This window comes from Podarcis tiliguerta (assembly GCF_965153285.1).
Source record: "Podarcis tiliguerta genome assembly, chromosome: 2".
Taxonomy (NCBI): domain Eukaryota; kingdom Metazoa; phylum Chordata; class Lepidosauria; order Squamata; family Lacertidae; genus Podarcis; species Podarcis tiliguerta.
Window position 1 is genome coordinate 27,534,874 of NC_139535.1, and position 23,741 is coordinate 27,558,614.

Sequence of the window (23,741 nt, forward strand, 5' to 3'; positions counted from 1 at the left end):
AAAGGGGCCATGGATAGAAGCGGTGCAGCAATTCTAATAATAGTTATGATATCAGGATGTTTACCTGCCCAAGCACTACTGTGATGATTACCAGCAATTATAACCAGGCTTGCATATATTCCGTTATTAGCAATAATGACATCTGTACCCACGCAAGCAAAATCGTGTCTTTTTTCCTCATTTGCCTTTAGGTATCTGATCTTTTCAGAGGCTTTCGTTCTCTCATTCTTGTCACAATTGCTGCTGTTGTTTATTTATATGTTCATCATGACATCTGTTCGTTTGTGTGTGTTTTTAAAAGCTTCGCAGGTGGCTTTGAGATTTAATAAAATGTGCCCTGGGATCCTATATGGAACAACTTTTGGGGTCCATCCATCTCTCCCAGTGCCACATTTCCTCATGTAACTGACAGAAATGCTTGTTTTGCATGTAGAATGACGGCATAAATTAGTTCTAAGGGAACAAGGTCCTGGACTGAGAGGGGCAATTCGCAGAGGCACAGTTCCCAGAGCTCCCTGTGATGAGGGATTGACTGTTAAACCTCTCTGGGAATTGTAGTTCTGGGAGGGAAATAGGGGTCTCCTAACAATTAAGGTAAAGGTAAAGGTACCCCTGCCCGTACGGGCCAGTCTTGACAGACTCTAGGGTTGTGCGCCCATCTCACTCAAAGAGGCCGGGGGCCAGCGCTGTCCGGAGACACTTCCGGGTCACATGGCCAGCGTGACATCGCTGCTCTGGCGAGCCAGAGCTGCACACGGAAACGCTGTTTACCTTCCCGCTAGTAAGCGGTCCCTATTTATCTACTTGCACCCGGGAGTGCTTTCGAACTGCTAGGTTGGCAGGCGCGGGGACCGAACAACGGGAGCGCACCCCGCCGCGGGGATTCGAACCACCGACCTTTCGATCGGCAAGCCCTAGGAGCTGAGGCTTTTACCCACAGCGCCACCCACGTCCCTCTCCTAACAATTACCAGACGCTTAAAAAAGCTACAGTTCCCAGGATTCTTTGGAGGGAGAGTCGTGGCCTTTTAAAGTCACATCACAGCACTTTAAAAGTATGGTGTGAATGTGGCGCTGGAGTGTGTGATGTCAGGAGCGTGGCTGAGAATTTACAAATTCACAGGGTGAATTAACCCTTCTTCAAACCAGGTCTACTAATGCCCCCAAAGTGGATACTATTTATAGCTTGAGAATTCTGTTTCTCATATTCCAAAAAGCACAAGTATTTATTATTATTAGTGGCAAGGGGAAATGTGTTCAGGAAAATTCCAGCATAAGGGCAAGGATAGGCCCACTCACCACACAGCTCAGCTCACTGATAATTGAACCATAGCCCTGATCTGGTTTTGTTGAGACTACCCTCATAGCGTAGTTAACCTTTGGGTTGATCTGCCCTTGCTTGGCACAAGAAAACCTGTGTCATGAGGATCACCTGCCTCTCCCTGGTAGAACAACAAAGCGATGTTCCAGTTCTGCTTTACAATCTTCAGTTCATAACTACAAGAAATGGTATAAAACCGACCAAGAAATCTTCCTGGCACCAAACGGGCGAGTACATAAATTAAGGAGATTAATTGCACCATGATTCAGGCACATACTCATTATCATTAACAAAGAGAAATGTGTCCAAATTTAACAAAGGGGAGGATTATTATTATTTTCCCAGGCAGCAGGAAATCAAAACCATCAAGGAGATTTGGGGGGGGGTGGTTCTAAGCCGGTGTGACAAATGGGGCCGAAGCTGCTTACCTTCGACGCAGGAGGGCTGCGCTCTTGTTGTGCCAGCCACCTGACCTGGGAAGCAGGAGCACTTGACCGTCTGCGACCGCTCTTCAATCCTGTTCTTGTTGCAGCACCGATGCACTGCCACCACTTCGCAGGTCCCTTGCTTAACTTGGTGGTGGCCTGTTGACGACAAAGGGACGTTCTGCTGAGCCAACTGAGGTTGGTTACCAAAGGCACCCTGTTTGCTTATTTATTTGGAGAAGTCATACCCTGCTTTTCACCTCTGCGACCAATTATCAAAGCAGTTTCCATGGAAAATGCAGTGCAACACACTGAGTGGGGTCCCGTGAAGCCACTGTGGAAACAGAACAACTTCAGCTCATTCAACTTCCTCCCTGCCCATCCTATCTGCTCTGCAGCTTCCCTCAACCCTCTGGATAAGATTTTGGGAGGTAGGGGGAACGCAGGGAAAGGAAAAATGACACAGCATGAGCAGACATCATTCTGCTCATGCAGTGACTCTTGGATTTAAGCCACCATAATCAAGAAAATCCAGTTATTTAAACCAAACTGGGGTGGGGTGGGAATACATAGTTAAAATCAGAACAGCAAGAATGGGAGGTAAACAACTTTGTTTTTCACTTCCAGAGGAAGCCATCCAATATTTGGGACTTTATGGATCTCTGTTGGAGTAGGCATAGAGTAGGCAAAAAAACCTTCCCCCCCCTTAAAAAAAATCAGTTTACTGACAAATTCTAGGCAATCTTATCACAGCCACGCCCACGCTGACACTCTCAGATCTCTTTTTGACAACCAACAAAACCATTCATAGGAGCAACGTGATTGGAATACATGGCACAACCCCCATCCCTAATCTCACAGCAATGAACAGCCATACATCTCCTCAGAAGTAAGTCCCGCTGTGTTCAGTGGTAGGAATGTATTCTAAAACATCGTATTAAACTGATGTCTGGCTAGGTTAAGCCAAAAGCATTGCTTGCTTTTGTTTTGTTGCGGGGGCGTCAAATAGAAGCACTTCCTATCTTATGTGCAAGGAAGTTCTCCATTACTGCAGCCTCCTTCCAAATTTGTCGCTAGTTAGTCTTGCTAGCATCCTGGAGTTGTTCGGGTAAGTGCACCGCTGGATAACTGTGGCAATGTCCTTTGTTGGGTTTTTATTCTTGCCTTTCATTACGCAGAACAAAATGTCAAGGCCCCCTAACTGTCTGCTCGCCAAAGGAAACCGTAATGAGAGCTAAGTACTTAAGGCTGCATCCCTATACCCACTCAGCTGAAAGTGAACTCCAAAGTACTTATTTCTGAATATCCATTCATAGGAGTGCGTAATAAGCACTGAAAGCCTGAAAGCCTGCTCAGACTTACCTGGGAACAAGCTTCAATGAAATCAATGGAACTTACTTCTACATAGGTATGTATAGGAATCCAGTATAGTGCAATGTAGATGCACTGGGCTTATCTACATTTCTGCTTGTCCCGTGACTAGAAAGCATGAGCCCAATGTATTGCCAATGGCTCTCAGTGGCCTGTGTTGTTTCTTAATGGCCCTAACTTGGTCAGGTTGTTTTTGCATAAGCTAGCTCAGGAACGCTTCTGCAGTTGGTATTTCTCTCTTCACGTCCCTCCTATCATTTATTAATTTCTAGGGTTATTAATTCTAGGGGGCGGATTCCCCCTACAATCTATAACATCTTCTCTTCTCTTATTAAGGTAAAGGTACCCCTGCCCGTACGGGCCAGTCGTGTCCGACTCTGGGGTTGCGCGCCCATCTCGCTTAAGAGGCCGGGGGCCAGCGCTGTCCGAAGACACTTCCGGGTCACGTGGCCAGCATGACAAGCTGCATCTGGCGAGCCAGCGCAGCACACGGAAACGCCGTTTACCTTCCCGCTAGTAAGCGGTCCCTATTTATCTACTTGCACCTGGGGGTGCTTTCGAACTGCTAGGTTGGCAGGCACTGGGACCGAGCAACAGGAGCGCACCCCACAGCGGGGATTCAAACTGCCGACCTGACGATTGGCAAGTCCTAGGCACTGAGGTTTTACCCACAGCGCCACCCGCGTCCCTATTCTTCTCTTATTAGTGCATGCTATAACACTAATATTAATCGCATGGCAGGGGAGGGAGACAACTTGCCCAAATCATGCAGGGTCGTGCCATTCTGGGATTTAAACAGAGATCCAAGGCCAAGCCACTGGGATCCTCTGCCTCTATAACATCCGTATCTGTAATAAGGTGTGATCTGTTAGCTGGCATGCAGACCAAGGTTGGTGGGCTGAAAGCTACACAAGGGGAAATGTAGTCTTCCGTTTTCACGCTGAATAATGTATTTTAAAAAATGTAAGATTTTATTCCACCCTCCCCTGCCCCCACTGTACTTTTAAACAAAATATGCTACAGCTGCGAAATGCATAATGCATTTTACAGGAAGTTGGGAAAACGTTGATCACAGCATAAAAGTGTCTCTCACAGCCACTGTATTATGTTTATTGGCAGGCTGTGTGTTTTCATGGAAGCGCCTGATACCTAAGTAATAGCAATAAAAGGGCTCCATTGGGAAACAGAGGCACTCATTGTAAGTTGAGAAATGAATAAGAAGAGACCACGGCTGCATCCTTCTCTGTTCCGAAAGATCAATCCCTAAAATCTTCCAGCGAACACTATCAAGCGTTAATAAACGGAAGATTAAAATTGTGCAAACAACAACAACAACATGACTATCAAGAATGGATGTTGTTATGGAGACTGGAGACTATTCTGTTGGGCAGATGGCTTTCTCATAGTCAAGGAAGACTGGCTGATGTTTCCTCAGTAGGTGCTAATGGAAGGAGATGTTTCCTTGATTCCTGAGAAGTGAGAGTTCTTCTTTCAAGTTTTTAGGCTGTAATTCCCAGTGAGGGACTCCTACCTTGCAGAGGACAATCCTCTGTTTGAAGGAGTTCTTTATTTGAAGGGTTGACCAAGGCAAATCTGGTTTAAAGGTAAATAACCATAAGAGTGGGGGGGGGAGCTTGGAAGTTCCCCCATCAACACCTAGAAAGTGGACTTAACGGGAACACAGGCCATCTGCTCACGTTCTTCCCCAGTATGGAGTGATGTAATGCGTTTCTATTTAAATTACAGTAATTGCTTTGAAATTTTAATCAAGACATATACAAGCATATACAAATTTTATGAAAACCTGTGTCCTCTTTTGTCCTCTATTTTGGCGAAGCATTTCAATTTGTGGGAGAGGGGGATTGATGCAGAAGTGGCCACTCTATCATCATTGGAGTTTGGAAAAGTGGCACCCTCCAGTTTAGTGGATGGGGCAGAGAAAGTCTGAAGGAGGTTGCATGTCAGCTTCCAAGAGAGAATCAGAGACAGGGAGTTTTATAGCAGTGAGCTGGCTTTAGCTGCAGCACCTTCAGGATTGCTTCCTGCTTTTAGGATTGAGCTTGCTTCCAGTAGACAAAGCTCTGTTTATATTAAGTAGGTGGCGCTGTGGTCTAAACCACTGAGCCTTGGGCTTGCCGATCAAAGGGTCGGGGGTTCGAATCCCCGCAACAGGGTGAGCTCCCATTGCTCAGTCCCAGCTCCTGCGAACTTAGCAATTCAAAACCATGCCAAAAAGTGCAAGTAGATAAATAGGTACTGCTCCAGCGGGAAGGTAAACAGCGTTTACCTGGTTTCGCCAGAAGTGGCTTAGTCATACCGGCCACATGACCTGGAAAAACTGCCTGTGGACAAACACCAGCTCTCTCGGCCTGAAAGTGAGATGAGCGCCGCAACCCCAGAGTCGTTCGCAACTGGACTTAACTGTCAGGGGTCCCTTTACCTTTAGATGTTACTACAACCCAATGAAGTTTGCAGCACTCCAAAGGAAACTAAACTTATTAGAATGCCCCTGGGATGCCACCACTGAGGAAAGTGAGGAACACATGACAACATTAGCCGCCACCTCCACCCCCCATTTACACACATTCTACTCGCACGTGACCACATATATGCGGTGCTGGGGGGGTGGAATAAACAGAATCAAGCCAGGAAGTGGTGGGAGAGAGCTGGAAAGTCCTCATGGCTCATGTGGAGACTCTCCCCTGAGCCCCAAGAGGACGTCACTGAGGGTGAAGGAAGCCCCAAGGAGACCAGAGGCGCAGTGAGGTTTGTTTGGGCTGCTCAGCCTCCCTGCTAAACTGCTGACATGTGAGTTAATGTAGGAGCAGCTGCTTTCCTGCACTGCCTCCAGCAATCTCCAGACCTTAAATTCTATATATTTTGGTCTGGACTGGAGAGACAGCTGGAGAGCAGAGAAAAATAGGTATTTAGAGGCTTTACACAATTCCACTTATGCACACAGGGGCCTGGGACGTAACCCTCACATAAGTGGGGGGACGCCTGTACTTAAAAAAAAAAAGAAACATTGAGAGCCTCTGGTCCTAATGACCCTCATAATCCATGAGGACCTCCAGATACTCAAAAAGGGTATGAAAATATAATTACAATGAAACATTAGTGCTGCCTAGATTATAAGATCTTACACAGTATCATGTATCAGTTTTGGAATATCCTATTTAAGTGGAACTGATTTCATTGTTAGAGATTATCCATACATCTATATTTGTGCTTGTTGTGATGTTATGATAGCGGCCTGCTTGCTAAGCAGTGTAACACACAAGGCAGGAACTTGCATGGCACCACCGTGGCAACTTGAACAAACTGTGCTGTATATCTTCTTTCACCGACTTCTCTAAAATTGTATTGTACTTCTTATATGAACCACAACTTCTAACATACGAACTGGGTCTTAGTGTGCTTGTGATATGATACGGGGTGGGGGTGTCAGTCTGGATGAAATCCTGGATCCAGACCTTGTGATCCTGTATCTGAGGGTAGAGTGTAAAAGGAGAAGCTTGTAAAACCAGTTCCTTCCTCCAGGTAATGGCTTGGCTGGCCAGTTAAGTGCCCATCAGCATATCAAAGAATGAACTAAGTGCTGGTCTCTCCAGGAAAGATGGGAGTCACTACTCCCCACTGTCCTCACTTGGCTGGAGGCTGTGGGATTCTAGGTAGAAGAACAATAAATAGCCAGCGTTGGTGCTAGGTGTGGTCCTTAAAGCAGGCTGAAGGTGCAGAGAGAGATGTGTGTTTGCTCTGCGCTGGAATTGGGAGCTCTCATGGATACCTGAAAGGGAAGCAAGATCTATGGGGGTTGTTAATGCTGTTCGCATTGTGCTCAAGTGGGATACTGTTGTTGGCATCCATCTGTCTCAAGAGACAATGGAATGTACCTCTGGAGTTGAAGTCAAACGGGTGTGTTAGCAGCACCGAAGTAACCTCTCCGGTACACAATCCTGGACTGTGTGTGTGGAGATCCTGGGCAGAGGTTTAGGATCAAAGTCTTCCTTCTGCTACCCTACCAGGTTGACAAGCCCCATCTGCCCCTCACCTCCCACTACATCATGTGCAGAAGCCGTCTTCTTGACCATTGAACCTACTATTGGTCTCATCCGCTCAATCTGCAAGAGCCTGTCTTTGTATGCAGGGGAAGTCCCTAAATCACCAAGGTTTTGAGACCCATTGGCTACCCTCACCTGATTTAGCCAGCCAGTTAAAGCAGTTTCCTGGGGTTTGTTCGCTGTTGTATGCTGGCAGCTTCTAGGAGCCACAGGTGAGAGCTGAGTGTAGGGTGGGGACCAAAGGTGGACAAACTACCCCAGAAGGAGCATGGTGTGTCTCCCGCCAGAGGTACTACCTTAACACACCATACACCCCATATTCCCTAAAGATACCCATGATCTTCATTCCGAGGGAACTGGATCCTGGAAAAGCTCTTGTAACCCCCAGGATCTCTCACTGCTCATAGACTGGGGAGCTTATTGATAAGTTTGGTTGGACTATCATTTATTTTTATTTTTTCTGCAGTGAGATCAAATATTCTCTTGATTGCTCCTATTCTCCTCTCAGAAAGGCCCTGAAAGCAAAATTTGAGTAAAGCCATTGTTCTTGGTTTGCTCGCAGAGGTCACTGAAAAGCTTAAGCCTGGCTATGAGATATGTGCCATTCAACTGATTCACCGCTTGGACAAGAGCTCTCCCCCACCTCCTGCCAGCACCAACCATACCTACACATGCATTTTGGTATCAGCACGGATATATACTATGATCACTGAGCACCGGGTAAATTTACGGCAGGTATTGTATGAAATTGAAACAACTCACATTGAAAGCTAAAGTGCAGATAAATTACAGCAATGGGAGCATTGTGCTTCACCACAGAGCTGAATGCTGGAAGATGACAGCTGCGGTCTCACATAAGTCAGAGGCACTTCAAAACAACTGTCTGCAGAGAGTAATGTGGGGAGGGGGAGAGAGCGGGTTGGAGAAACTAACAAATGGAGAACTGCAGATGTGCCAAAAGGGAGAAAACAAGATGTCATTGGCTGGGTCTTATATGCGGTATGGCATGTGGTGTGTCCTATCAGGGCATTCAATTGACAAGAGTACAAGGAAACATGTGAGGGGAAGGCTGGAGAAATTCATCCCACTCTACCAATCTGAGCAGTATCTGCACTATACACTTAAAGCAGTATCATACCACTTAAGTGGCTGTGGTGTCCCTCAGAGAATCCTGGGAGATGTAGTTTAATAAGCCTGCTGAGAGTTGTTAGGAGACCCCCCCAATTCCCTTCACATAACAGCCATTCCCAAAGTGGTTCAGCAGTCAATCCCTCTTCCCAAAGAACTCTGGGGATTGTAGCTCTGTGGGGAGGAACAGAAGAGGAGTTTGGATTTGATATCCCACTTTATCACTACCCGAAGGAGTCTCAAAGCGGCTAACATTCTCCTTTCCCTTCCTCCCCCACAACAAACACTCTGTGAGGTCAGTGGGGCTGAGAGACTTCAGAGAAGTATGACTAGCCCAAGGTGATGACCCACCCAGCATCTGCATGTGGAGGAGTGGAGATGTGAACCCGGTTCACCAGATTACGAGTCTATTTCTCCTAACCACTACACCAAGTCAACAAACAACTCGTAGCACCCTGAACAGTTCCCAGGGTACTTTGGGAGAAGCCATAACTGTTTAAAATGGGATGATATGACTCTACATGTACAGTGGTACCCCGGGTTAAGAACTTAATTCGTACTGGTGGTCCATTCTTAATCTGAAACTGTTCTTAACCTGAGGTACCACTTTAGCTTAAGAGGCCTCTCGCTGCTGCTGCTGCGATTTCTGTTCTCATCCTGATCCTGAAGCAAAGTTCTTAACCCGAGGTACTATTTCTGGGTTAGCAGAGTCTGTAACATGAAGCGTCTGTAACCTGAAGCACCTGTAACCTGAGGTACCACTGTATAGTGCAGATGAAGCCCCAGTCCAGTAGGAATGTTGGAGGTGCATGATTGACAGTGGCAATATGTAGTGGTGGCGCAGGTAGCAGCAGTGCTGGGCATTGTGGGGGTGGTAGGCATGGCGATGGGCCCATCTAAGACCCTGGCCTTGTCAGGAGATGCCTGTCCATGCCAACTCAACACAAATCCTGTCAAATACCTTATTTCCCATTTTCAGTAAAGACACAGCCAGATCGCTTGAGCTAAGAAGTTTTGCTGGAGAAGAATCAACGTGGCTTCTGCAAAGCTCTGCCCCATTTCACTAACTTCTTAGAGTTCACTGAGAGTGTTGGCAAGAATGTGGATACAGATGATCTAGCAGACATTATATCCTCCAGCTTTCAAAAGGCTTTTTGACAAAGTCACTCATTAAAGGCAGCTCAACTTTATCAATGGTTAAAGAACAAGGAGCAGAGAGTAGGAATACAGTTGTCACAGTGGAGGTGTGCTAGTGTGCTAAGTTGTGGGGACTGGTGCTTTTCAACTTGCTCAGGATTAACCTAGATTCAGGGGTGAACTGTGAGATGGCTAAGTTTGATGCTACCAAATTATTCAGGGTGTTAAAAAAAAAAGGAGTTCAAAACACTCCAAAAGGGAAATGGTCAATCCAAAGGGAAATATGGTTCAGTGTCAGTAAGAATAAAGTAGGGACCACAAAGAAACAAAGCCAACTTTAGCTACATACTAGCAGGCTCTGAACTGGTGATGATAGACCAAAATCTTGGGATCGTAACGGATAACTCAATGGAAACATCAATCCAGTGTGTGGAGCTGTGGAGGACAGCTTGACAACAATGTTGATTCTGCCTGTGGCAGATGCAGAAAAGGCAAACCCCATGCCAGGAGTCATTAGGAAAGGGAGGAAAAATAAAACTGTTGCTATTGTAATGCCTCTACACAAATCCATGGTTTAATTACACTTGGAACACTGCAAACAGTTCTGCTTGCTTCATCTCAAAAAGAATATTTTTGAGCTGGAAACGGTGCAGGAAAAGGCAAGCAAAATGGTTAAAGGGATAGAGTAATTCCCCGATGGGGAAATATTTCATTTCTGGCTCTCTTTTCATTTAGTTAAAACATTTCTATCTCTCCTTTAAAAACTCAAGGAAACAACAACAAACTTACTATAAGGAACAAAATACGAAAAGGGGGAAGGCAGCCATTAGAACAAGTAGACACTGTCCAGGGATAAAAAACTGTTCAGTAAAGCAAGTTAAAACACAAATCAATGGAGGATCTTAAAACCATTTGTATTCCAAAAGCCTTGCTAAACAGAAAGGTTTTACAAAGGTTATTAATGAGGAGATGAAATGAGCACTGCTCAGCTGGGAGCTCCAGAGTCACTCATTGTCATGGCGGGCTAGTAAAAGCTAGAGCTTGGCTACCAAGCTGTCATAATTTGCAGTCTCCCCTGGTTGGATGATTTTTTCATGTTCGCTCTTTGATACTTGGTTGTAGTGAGCAAGCCCAGAGCCAGCACAATCGCTCTTCATGCCTTTGTCTCACCCATGTTCAGATTTCAAAAAGGCCCTGTTCTGGATCTGGAATAACCGCTTACAACCTTTGAATGCCAAAAGCCATCCGTTCAGCAAACAGGCTAGCTGCCAATGTCGGCTACCTGTTTTGCAGCCCGCAGTCAAGTGCTCCAAGGCAGAGCGTTTCAAAAAGAATGAACAGAACAGAAAGCTGGTGGGTTTCCTCTCCCGCCCATTTGACACCCAATCGTTTCCCAAGCAACAAAAGCTTCCAGCTCTTTCTTTGAATGGCACAGCTTTACTGCAGGAGAGACCAGCTCATGAATAGCCTCAAAGCATCTTGTAATCAGTGCGCCACAACTCCGCAAGCTAGTGCAGCTGAGAAGTAGGAATGGAGAAGATCATAGAGAGTGAATTCCGTGAGATATCAGGGAAGGATAGAAAGTGGAAGGCGCTCACTATAAATTCGCATGTTGAAGAATAAAGTCCTTAAAATTGGGTGTGAGACAGTGTGTTCTTGATTAACCTCTTAAATGGTATGACACAGTGGCACTCAAAAAGTTTATAGTGCCAGTACTACTGCATTCCAGTAAGCTGAAAACAGGGCTTAGTGAGGTGGGAGAGTCTGTGAAGTCCAGAATCTTTGTGGAAGAATATCAAGAAGGAGTTTAAAGACAAAAGAACAGTTTGACAGGGACGAGGTTCCTAGCATGACAAAGGTGTGGAGATTTTATTTATATTTACCATGTGCTTGTATTATAGGTGGAAAACAAATACCCATCCACTTTGCTACCCTTCATGCTGAAAAGTGACAAGCTGAGGAAACCACCTGCGTCTTACAAGCAATTTATCGGTGTGGAATCATAAGGGTGCAATAAACTAGAAGTGTATTTGAAATCAAGGTGTGCGACCTCAAGTTCTGGTAATGAGAGACCCAAGAAGTTAACTAAATCAAAACCATGACCTTTCATGTGTACTAGCAAAGGAAAATGCTGACAACACAGGAGCAGACTGTATAGCACACTAAATTCTTTGGTGGGTGTCAGAGGCCACATCTGTATGGAGATTAAAGTCCCCTGAAAATAAGTAGCGTGGGTGACCTTAGATCAGATACGAGCCAAAAGCTTCACCAAGAAAAGGAGCACAGCACTGGATTGGAGTGGTCGATTAATCAAAGCGGTTTTGACAGTAGTGGGTGCTCCAAGCCGGCAAAGTGGAGACTTGTTGTATACAAATAGAAATTGGGTGGGAAGTGACCCATAAGAAATGAAAAATAAAACTAAGGACATCTCTGCCAGCTTAGGTCAGCTAGAACTTAATACACAAGTAGGTATCTCTTTTGTCAGGGTGCCAGGAGCTGGCCCAATTCCAAAATATGCCCTGTACGTGTGACATCCATTCCTACAATGTTTTGTGATCTTATTTCAAGCTTCCAATGCCCTTATTTTAAGGGTTCAGCTTGATTCATCTTGGACATTATTGTATACAGGTGACAATGCAATTCTGAATAGAGATAAGCGTCATGATGCAGTTTTACAAATCTCTTGGGTCCTAATGCTTACTCTAAAAGAACAGGTATGAAGGGTGCAGGGCTTTTTGCTATGTAGTTTCACCACGAAGCCCTTATGCATTTCTTATGATTCTGAATCTGTTAATGTGTTTAGTTTGGTTTTATACTTGCCCCTATCCCTGAAGCTCTGGGGTGGATACAACATTCCAGAAGGCAATCATATAAGCTGAAACCTCTATGGTTTGTATCCTCTTCCCACTAAGTGACCATAACCAAGTTGTTCACATACCCCTCTCTAAGGCCACCAAATCTCTTTCCTTTAGAAGCACAAACCAAATTTATGCTGCAAAACTAGGACTTCTGGATGTCCTGAACCCAAAAATATATTGGATCTCTCTTTACAACATCAGGGAGCGAGTTCCACCACTGGAGAGGGAGATGAAATGTCTGATACCTCTCTTCTGTTGCCTCAGAGACCTCACTTGCCTTGTCTTGGCAAACGCCCAAGCTCTGATCTTGGTAGGAATCAAGGAAGTGGGGTGGTTCAGGGGTATACCAAGGAAAGACCAGGAAATGGTTTGGATCAGAAGGAATGGTTTAGATCAGCCACACATGTCCCCAAACTGGACAGAGATTTTCACTGATTTTTTTTTTTTAACCTGCAAAACAGGTGGAGAAGCATGAAAGCCCTCATCCACCCTCACTTCCACTTTGCCAATGGAAGTTCTGGATAAAATGGTTCACTTGCTTCTGGATAAAATGGTTCACTTGCTTCTAGTTCTCTCCACCACCACAGTAGAACTGCATCTGAAATCTTTTTGTTTTACGCCTGAGAAAGGAGTCCTAGCCACGTTATGATCCCATTTCTTTCTATCTTGAACCATACATCCATTATTAAATCCCCTTCATTTTGTCCCAGCCGCCTCTCAGTTCATTCCACTCAGCTCTACCCTTGAGCCCATTTAAAGCCATAAATTTGGAACCAGGTATCTAGGAGACTGCCTTGCCCATGATATGGGACACTGCCCCTGAGGTGAATGTTGCTTGTGTTAAAAACTGGGCTTTTAGTATCTCAGTTCCAGCTCTTTGGAATCTGCTACCAGCCTAAATTAGACAGGCACCTAGCATGGTGGTGTTTAGGTGCCCACTAAAGGCATTTTTGTTTAGGAAGGCTTTCTGTAAGGTATAACCCAGTCATTTATGGATGATCAATTTTATATTTGATGAAATGTTTTCCTTTTTTAGAATTTGTATGGCTTTATTGGGTTAGAATTTGTTGCATAGACTTTATTGTTCTTAGAGTTTGTGTTTCTGTGTTTTATTCTATTTTCACCCTATAAATCAATTTATAAATCAATTTATGCCATAAATCAGTCTATAAATTTATTTATTGATGATGATGATGCATTAAAGGGCCACTCTGCTACTTAACCCTGCAAATCATCCATTTAAAAAGTCCTGGGACAAAAGGATCAAGCGATGAATTGAGTATTATCTATAAACAAACCAGTGGAACATTGGCTCATCTGAGTACATGCATTACCTTTTGTATAAGGGGAGTTGACAAATGCTTTTGAGGGAGGGCACAAGGACATGACTGAGCCACAGAAGTCCCAGTATTAATTAAAAAGATAATTCAGTGCATACTTTGTAACACTAGAAGTTTGATTTGATCTCTTCTCAAAATGGGATTCTTTCGAGAATAATTGAATTCATAATGGAATTCGTAATGGAACACGCCGCCTCCGAGATGTGCTTCTTGTGCAGACACTGCAGGCAAAAAAAATGTGGGCTAAAGTCGCACCAAATCAAGATGAATGGTAGCAAAGATCAGCGCAAGGGAGCCCATAGTTATTCTTGATTTCTCAAGAGGAACAACATGAACAACTGCTCTCTCTCCCTCCTCGTTCATCAAGAACGATGTGATAATCTGCAAATGCGTTTTATAGAACTGCAAAGGCAGCAGAGGTGGCTTCGTCGAGAGCAATCTACTTTGTCTGGAAACAAGAAATGACATTTTAATATGAGAGGCATGCATTAAAATCTAAGATGACTGGACTGCCGGAAGATGTTTCAAGCAATCAGGCTGGCTTAATGTCCTGGGTGGAGGCTATCAAGTGCTTCTCAGCTAGTCATTAATCCTCCGGAAAGGCCTTCGGCCTTGAAAATGCTGTTTAATTACTTTCAGAGTTTTGCTCATTTTTATAGCAGGCCTTACATCGCTTTTCACAATTGTCTTGGGCTTGTTCAGATGAAACGGATGAGAACAATATCCCAACTGTTCCAAGTTTAAAAATCCACTTGTTTACCATAAAATAATGACCCATAAAGTCTAAACAGCCCAAAAACTTTTTTTTAAAAAAAGAAATCTGAAAGAACACTTTCAAAGGTTTAATATTGCCACCTTGCTTGCATGGCTATTCGAAGACTGAATGCTTATATATTCTTTTTCATGCAGGCCCATGTGTGGAGATGCAAGCGGAGAGGAAACGAACCTTTCTCCTTTATTGCCGCTCTTGAATTACAGCTTTAAAAACATAACTGGCATTTTACATTCCACTGGATCCCATTCTGCAGCCATGAATCAAGAGCTACATAAAATCATCATCAGAGACAGATAATGCTGCAAGAATCATAAAAGCAGCCCACAGTTTCTCACAGGCTTATATTAGAATCCTGTGTTGTAATGTTATATGGCTCTGAAGTTTAATTTAAAAAGTGGCCAAAGTTACAGGGTTCCTGTATTTGCTCCTGGACAAGGACCTGATCCGATGACTTCCAAAGGTCACGACCAGCTGTTCCTCTTTGGGGTTAAAAGCAGGGGTTGTTAACCTGTGGTCTGCATGACCAGTGGTCCGGGACAGAATCATAGAATTGTAGAGCGGGAAGGGACCTCAAGGGTTATCTAGTCCAGCCCCCTGCAATGCAGGAAGGACAGTTAAAGAATCTCTAACAGATGGCCATCCAACCTCTGTTTAAAAACTTCCAGTGAAGGAAAGTCCACCATCTTCCAGATGATGGGAGCTGTAGTCCAAGGACCATGGGGCAAGCTGGCCAGCCAATGGGTGCAGTGATCCAACAACAATTTGACAGGCCACAGCTTAGCCACTTCTGGAGCAAAGCGCAGAGCAGCTGAAAGGCTTCCTTTCCATGTAACCAACCAACCTAGGGCTCTCTTCTGCATGTGTAAAGAGAGAGATTTTGAAAAGCAGAATTTTTAAGGGGTAAGGGATACAGTTTGCCACAGGCAAACAGTATTCCGCAGTGTAACTCCACAAACATTTACGGGACTGCCTCTCCTGGTATGCCCCTCAGAGGACCTTAAGGTCCATGAATAACCATAGTTTAGAGGTCCCGGGCCCTAAAGAAGTCAGACTATCCTCCGCCAGGGCCAGGGCCTTCTCAGTGATGGCTCTGACCTGGTGGAATGCTCTGTCCCATGAGCCCAGAGCCCTTCAGGATTTAACCTCCTTCCATCGGGCCTGTAAGACAGAGCTATTCCGCCTGGCCTTCAATTTGAATTCAGCCTGATATTTTATTTCCCTTCCCTTCTCTTCCCTCCCCCTCCCCTTTTATGAAGATTACCCGCTCTGAGACCCCACAGCTAATTTTCCCCTAGCCTCCTCGCTGGCTCCTGACCATGGAGGCAGAACCCTCCTGCAAAACTAATCAGTTCTAACCAGAGACAAATGCACAAGTAATCCAAGTAAATTCACCCAACTGCATCACATAAAATGTTGGTGTGAAATTTCACTTTGCCTTGGGAATTTGAATTCAAACCAGAAATGTGAAATGTTATCCTCAAAACAAAGCGCTTCAGACATGCACGTCTTGAATTCCTTTGATTTGGCATGGATGAAAACTTCATAAATTGTTAGCCATCAATTGCTGTAAAAAGCTCAATACCATCGCAATGTTAAATGAAAAGCAAAAATTCTACAAATTTTTGAGGAGCATATTTTTTGGAGGGGTGTGTGAGAAATTTAACTTCACCTGTAGTTTATAAACCACCCTTCTAGAATGGCTGGTATAAATGAAGGTTGATCTGGAAGCTGCAGCCTGAGGTAAACCCAGCAGTTTGACTGTTAACTGGAGCAGCATTGTGAACAGGTGACATTCAAAGAACAGCACTAGCTGCCAACTTGCTACTCGACCAGGTTTAAGGTTCTGTCACTGATAAGTCCTAAAACAATTTGCAATCTGGTTACTTTAAGGAGCCCCTGTTCCCATACAGACCTGCCTGATTTGTGAGACCTCAGGATGATGATGATAACAACAACAACAACAACAACAACAACAACAACAACAACAACAACAACAACAACAACAACAACAACAACATATTTTTACCCCACCCATCTGGCTAGGTTTCCCCAGCCACTCTGGGTGGCTTCCAGCAAAAAATTAAAAGTACATTAAAACATCAATCATTTAAAACTTCCCTAAACAGGGCTGCCTTCAGATGTCTTCTAAACGTCAGATAGTTGTTTATTTCTTTGACATCTGATGGGAGTGCATTCCACAGGGCAGGCACCACTACCGAGAAGGCCCTCTGCCTGGTTCCCTGTAACTTTGCTTCTCGCAGCGAGGGAACCGCCAGAAGGCCCTCAGCACTGGACCTCAGTGTCTGGGCAGAACGATGGGGGTGGAAACGCTCCTTCAGGTATACTGGGCCCTCCTGGCTGTGTCACAGCCTGCAAGAGTCCATTTGACTTTCCATCTGTGGGGCAGGGCTTTGTGCTGTGGCAGCTGGCTCGTGGAATCATCTCCGCCTTGAAATAAAGCAGGCGCTAACTCTGCTAAGTTTCTGGCACCTCCTAAAAATGCATTTATTCAACTAGGCCTTCAATAATAAGCTACTGAGAATTGTCCAGCTACTGCAGCTGTTGCAGTATTTACTGTAATTATTGGATTTTTATATTTATTGTTGTTGTTATATATTCATTCCACTTATTGCCAAACAGGCTTCTAGATGGTTAACAAAGCATAAGAAACAGTTACGCAAACATTAAAATATGAACACCCATAATTAAAATAGGCAATAAAACAATCCAGCTGAAACAACATAGCAATTAAAACAGGAGGCTCAGTTCAAGGGAGTGCCTGTTTAAACAAAAGCCAGCAGGGAGCATGTTCCATACCATGGATATTTATGTGCTGCAAACCATCTTGGTTTTGTTTGTTCTTAAATCAAGAGTGGTATAAAAATGATTTTAAAAAATAAGGACAAGTTTTAGAATCACAATATTGCTTTTAATGGTGATACCTTGGAAGAAACTAAATTATTTTTCTCAGATTGACAAGGGCACAGACCTATTTCCTCCTCCTCTGAAAATCCATTCAATCTAGCACATGCATATTAGACAGAAATCCTTACAAAGAACTTCAGGTAATTTAGGTGAGGAGAAAAGCGCCTGAGGCGAATTACAGAATTCACTGCCTCAAGATGTGGTGATGGCCTCTGGCTTAGATGGCTCTAAAAAGAGAGCTATTTGTGGAGGAAAAGGCTATCAATTACTGCAAGTCATAATGCCTGTACACCACTTCCAAGACCAAAAGCACCATGCCTCTGAAAACCAGTCACAGATGAACAACAGCAAGAGAAGGTAGAAGTCTATCAACGGCTCCTAGTTGGTGGCCTAGTTCTGACATAGCAGGAAACCATGGTTTCTTGCTCTGTGCTTGCATGAGCACTAGGTTTGCTTACTTCTCCCTCCTGTTGCTACCTCTTTGTTTTTGTCCACAGGAAGTACACCCATGTTTAAACAAACTATAGCTCCCCATCACTGAAACCACAGCACAATCCTGGTGTGTTCTCAGTCACTAGCATTAAAACCACAGTTCAGATGCAACATAGAAATGCTCTTTGTTTAAAATCAGAATCAAAAGATCCTGATATCCTTCTTTGATTCACACAAATAAAAGAACAGGTGAAAGACAGTACACCAACCTAAAGCTAGGTAAAGGTAAAGGTACCCCTGCCCATACGGGCCAGTCTTGCCAGACTCTAGGGTTGTGCGCTCATCTCACTCTATAGGCCGGGAGCCAGCGCTGTCCGCAGACACTTCCGGGTCACGTGGCCAGCGTGACAAAGCTGCATCTGGCGAGCCAGCGCAGCACACGGAACGCCGTTTACCTTCCCGCTAGTAAGCCGTCCCTATTTATCTACTTGCACCCGGGGGTGCTTTCGAACTGCTAGGTTGGCAGGCGCTGGGACCGAGCGACAGGAGCGCACCCCGCCGCGGGGATTCGAACCGCTGACCTTTCGATCGGCAAGTCCTAGGCGCTGAGGCTTTTACCCACAGCGCCACCCGGGTCCCTAAAGCTAGACTGGTGGCTAAATGTTAAGAGGAGTTCCTCAGGTTTGAGGAACCTTTGGTTTCCCTTGAAATCAACAGGTTCTCTCACTGGGTGGATTCCCCACCCTCACGCCCCAAAACCCTGTTGTGACCAACAGAAGGGATAGAGACGAATGAGAAGGATCATTAAATAGATAGGGCACAAGAATGAGGCCAAAAGGGCAACTAGGATTAGATTAAGGGACAGTGCTTTTCTGGAACAGCTGCAGGAGTTAAGGAATTGGCATGTAGAAGCAGAACATTAATATACACATTGGCCTGCTTGCGTTGCCTCAAACTTTACGAACACCTCTTCCTGAATGTGATTAAAGGTGACCTGATACAATGGACATTATTCCGCTGTCTCTAGAAATATCTAATTAAAATGGCTATTCTCCACACAAATAAGTATTTCGCTTATTTAGAAGCTTGTCTTGGATTGCCTCGTTAAGGAATAACAAGTTCTTGTTAATATGGCAGAAATGCTTCTCAAAGCCACAGGAATCTTCAGGCCATAAAAGTATTGCAAAGGTAGCTTAGCTACTTACAATGTGTTAGTTCCGAATTAATGAATGAATAACAAATGATAGACTTTAACATATAGTTTGCCCTGAGAACTGGAGAAGAAGAAGAAGAAGAAGAAGAAGAAGAAGAAGAAGAAGAAGAAGAAGAAGAAGAAGAAGAAGAAGAGTTTGGATTTGATATCCCGCCTTTCACTCCCTTTAAGGAGTCTCAAAGCGGCTCACATTCTCCTTTCCCTTCCTCCCCCACAACAAACACTCTGTGAGGTGAGTGGGGCTGAGAGGCTTCAGAGGAGTGTGACTGGCCCAAGGTCACCCAGCAGCTGCATGTGGAGGAGCAGGGAATCGAACCCCAACTCCTGCCCCCTGCCAGAGGATCAAGGGCCACTGAGAGGTCACAGCCTCTTCCCTCCAAGACATCATGGCAAGGGGGAAACCATCCTGGTCCAACACATCATCCAGAAAACAAGAAGCTGTTCCAAACGCCTGTTGTCCTGGGAATCCAGAAGTGTGAGGAAGGACACTCTAGCCCTGTTCACGCTTTCCTTCCACATGTTGACTGAATGCGGAGAAAGCAATGGAATCGCATCCATTGGAGCTGGACCTCTGATTTCTTTGGGTGTACAGCTTAATGTGCACATAAACCCACATGCTGTGGTATGAAGCAGAGTCTTGAGAATGAATCCATTGCCCCAGCCCCACCACATGCCCTCATCTCCACAAGTTGAAGGCTGAACATATGATGCAGGGAGCCTTCTCTATTTGTGTAGGCTCTGCAAGTTATTTAAAAGGTAAAGGTACCCCTGACTGTTAGGGTTGTGGCACTCATCTCGCTCTACAGGTCAAAGGAGTCGGTGTTTGTCCGCAGACAGTTTTTCCGGGTCCTGTGGCCAGCATGACTAAGCCGCTTCTGGTGAAACCAGAGCAGCGCACGGAAACGCCATTTACCTTCCCACTGGAGCGGTACCTATTTATCTACTTGTACTGGCTGCTTTTGAACTGCTAGAGTGGCAGGAGCAGACACCGAACAACAGGAGCTCACCCCGTCGTGGTGATCCGAACTGCTGACCTTCTGATCGGCAAGCCCTAGGCTCTGTGGTTTACTATCCCCAAATAATTATGGTGTGTGTTTGTGTGTGCATGCGCGCGCACACACACACACACACACTGTACTGTACTAAAGAGGGCTACTGAGACTGACATGAATGACATGAAGTCTTAGAAGGCAGTGACCAAACTGTCCGCCACTCAGTCCCATCACCCAGTCTAAGAAAGGACTTTCTTTTCTCCACACCTTCTTCCCTGCCTGCATCTTGCAGGCTTCTCTATTTCTCTTACTCCTGGGCAACAGAGAGCTTAACATTCTTTTCTATTGGATGCCTGTGCACCTGCTCTGATGGTGCTGCCAAGGTATTGGCAGCCTGGCAAGCCGACAGGCCATGGAGATGACTCCAGCGGTACAGTTTCCAACCACGTCCTTATCCACGTGGTGGGAAGGAGGAGATGTGAACGTTTCTCAGCCCTGCATCCAAAGATTCACAGCCCAAGTTATGAAAACAGCTATAGCTTCCATCAGTGCCAAAGCTTCAACTAATCAGTCAGTCCTCCACTTGAGGTGTATCAGATGAAGCACTACTCCCATGTATTGTGTACATCACACATTCAAGAGAGGTGACAGTATCCCACATTTGTGCATCTTTCAAGCTTTTCGAGATTGATGGACATTTTCAAGATTGATGGACATGGCAGGATACAGTGGTACCTTGGGTTACAGATGCTTCAGGTTACAGACACTTCAGGTTTCAGACTCTGCTAACCCAGAAATAGTACCTCGGGTTAAGAACTTTGCTTCAGGATGAGAACAGAAATTGTGTGGCAGCGGCGTAGTGGCAGCAGGAGGCCCCATTAGCTAAAGTGGTGCCTCAGGTTAAGAACAGTTTCAGGTTAAGAACGGACCTCTGGAACGAATTAAGTTCATAACCCGAGGCACCACTGTATTGTTTATTCACACACATATACACACACCCATGCAGAGTGAGAAAGAGTGCTATTATATTTTAAGTCACTTTCTTTTTGAATATGTTAGAAAATAATCTTTTTACGCCTTGATCTCCAAACTCGCTCCATCTCCTAACTTGCAGCATCAATGCTTAAGATGGGATGCACTAACCATTGTGTTGTAGTTGCACTAATTATAATGCACTAATTATTTCATATTAATATTGTAGAGATGCTATACAAAGACAGACACGCTGTCAAATATTTAGAACTGGTGTGTCGTAAGTCCTACAGCTTCTGTCATATTTTTACTATTCATAATCTAAAAGCAGAAGTCATTTATTTTTCTTAAAGCTTCAAAACCCCATTAACATAATTGCATATATTTTTATCAGTCAAATTAAAGACCATGTCTGGCTTAAAAGTTATAGCTTTCTCAAGACTTTTTACATGATGCCTAATTTTTATATAATTTATACATATATACACACACACACATGCATGTGCAGTGCCTTAAAACATCTTCATTTACATATTGTTTATCAGCTTGTTTATGTTGCACAGACCGAGAAAAGAATTTGATAGTTTTCATTCCCATCCCCAAGCTTGGATTTGGGTGTGAAGAGATTAAAAAGTGTTCATTTCATTTAACAAAAAAACCTCATGCATATAAGACATATTATTAGAAATAGTGTTTTCATGATAAGAAAGGCTCTTGTTAGATATATATATATATATTTATCTGGGTTGTGAGATTGGTGGCAGATCAGCAGATGGCCTGAGGTTATCATAAATATGTAAGTTCCAGGAAACGGCCTTATTTGAACAGCGTCCAGAAAGATAACAGCATGTATTACCAGCACGGCTAACACACAAAATGCTTGACCAAAGCAGGAAAACAAGATATGTCATGTTCTTCACTTAACTTTGAAACCTCGATGGGCAGCTTGAGCTAAAGATGTTTCTCTGAATGCGAGTTGCCTGGAACTGTAAGTGGGGAGATCTTCCTTATCAGCTTCCCATTGTCATCTAGTTAAAAAGGTAAAGGTAAAGGGACCCCTGACCATTAGGTCCAATCATGACTGACTCTGGGGTTGCGGCGCTCATCTCATTTTATTGGCCAAGGGAGCCGGTGTACAGCTTCCGGGTTATGGGGCCAGCATGACTAAGCCGCTTCTGGCAAACCAGAGCAGCGCACAGAAACGCCATTTACCTTCCCGTCAGAGTGGTACCTATTTATCTACTTGCATTTTGACGTGCTTTCGAACTGCTAGGTTGGCAGGAGCAGGGACTGAGCAAAGGGAGCTCACCCTGTTGTGGGGATTCGAACCACCAACCTTCTGATCGGCAAGTCCTAGGCTCTGTGGCTTAACCCACAGCACCACCCGCGTCCCACTGTCATCTAGTTAGTTAGCCACTGTAAAAACAGGATACTTGACTAGAAGGGCCTTTGCCTTGATCCAACAGAGCTCTTCTAAAGTTCTAGCACACATCAGCGTTTTTGAAGTCGAATTTGTATGGAAGAAGGGATGGTGGGAGAAAAGCTGCACTGAATTTACTGCTAGGGTGGAGCCTGTCACTGCCGAACTGTCATTAACCCCACATGCCCCTCGGGTTGTTTACGGGAGTGGAGAGTCAGACTTTTAGAGATGAGAGTTAGCACAAAACTTCTCCTTGCTATTCCTTCTCTGTTTTATGTGCACCCATAGCCTGGAAACAGATGGAAACTTTAAACAAAGTGGTGCTGGGTGGAAAAATCAAGGCACCTGCAACCAATCACAACTGACACAGTCCCTGTACAACACAAGTCTTTACTGGAGTTGTGAAATTACAGACAAAGCAGTTTGTTTCCTGCCACCCAGCTCCTGACCCAAGAAGATATGAACACCAAATGAATGGCCCTCAAAAGAAAGATAAAATATAAGCCACCAGCCAATCGAGGTGTAACAATAGCTGAAGGGACATTTGTGTATGTGCTTGTCACATTCACACTTTGTATTTTAAGGTGTACACTCAAAACGTCTCTCCACATAAAGGAATGTAATGTGCCCACAGGTCCAGTACTACAATCATCCGTCTCCCTATGCTGGCATTTAAGGTTTCTATATATTATACAAGGATTGAATAAATATTATGCCAATGATCAACATTCAAAATTACATTAGGGCTCAAAAGAGGATGTGGATCTAGCTTGGCAAAGCATCAAACACCTTCAATGGATATTTGGGAATCTAATCACGACAAACAATAAGCCTGTGAGTGCAGCCATCAAAGATGAAGCCTTCTCTGGCCTACCCCTAAATTACTGTGTTCTCACAGAGAGAAAAAAATTCCCTCCTTCTTCCCCTCATGACATGGATGTGTCAGAAGCTAGCTAGTCTGCACAGGTACAGATCTTTGCCACAGGCTAGTCGAGTTATATTCATTTCAGTTCCTTCTGCTGCATCCTTTAATGTCAATTTTCACTCTAATACATTCCAGGAGTGCAGAGATAAAATTAGAATTGTCACTACACAAGAAAAAGCAAAGAATCTACCATGCAATTGCCTCCGGTTCTTCTGCCATGATGACACACACACAGGGAAATAGATTGAGCAGAACCGCAATGGTGCCCAAAAGAGGAACCTTTTCTCCCATCAAACACCGAATCTACAAAACCATTTTCAATACCACGGTGAATCCCAGATGATTAAGTGGAACCAGCCACCACAGGAGATATATCGGCCAGTTATCAGAGTGCATGAAAATAATGCAGGGAAAACGCTGTGGTACAAAAAAGAAAAAGAAAAAGGC

The 23,741-nt window shown here is 44.5% G+C and overlaps 1 protein-coding gene across 1 annotated transcript in view; it reads right to left on the reverse strand.

Moving 5' to 3' along the window:
- TAFA4 (TAFA chemokine like family member 4) overlaps positions 1–23,741 on the reverse strand; it is a 126,770-nt gene that overhangs the window by 17,310 nt on the left and 85,719 nt on the right. Inside the window, exon 4 of the mRNA XM_083426824.1 lies at positions 1,749–1,904. Within this exon, the coding sequence (XP_083282950.1) occupies positions 1,749–1,904 (156 nt within the window). The remainder of the gene's footprint in view (positions 1–1,748; positions 1,905–23,741) is intronic.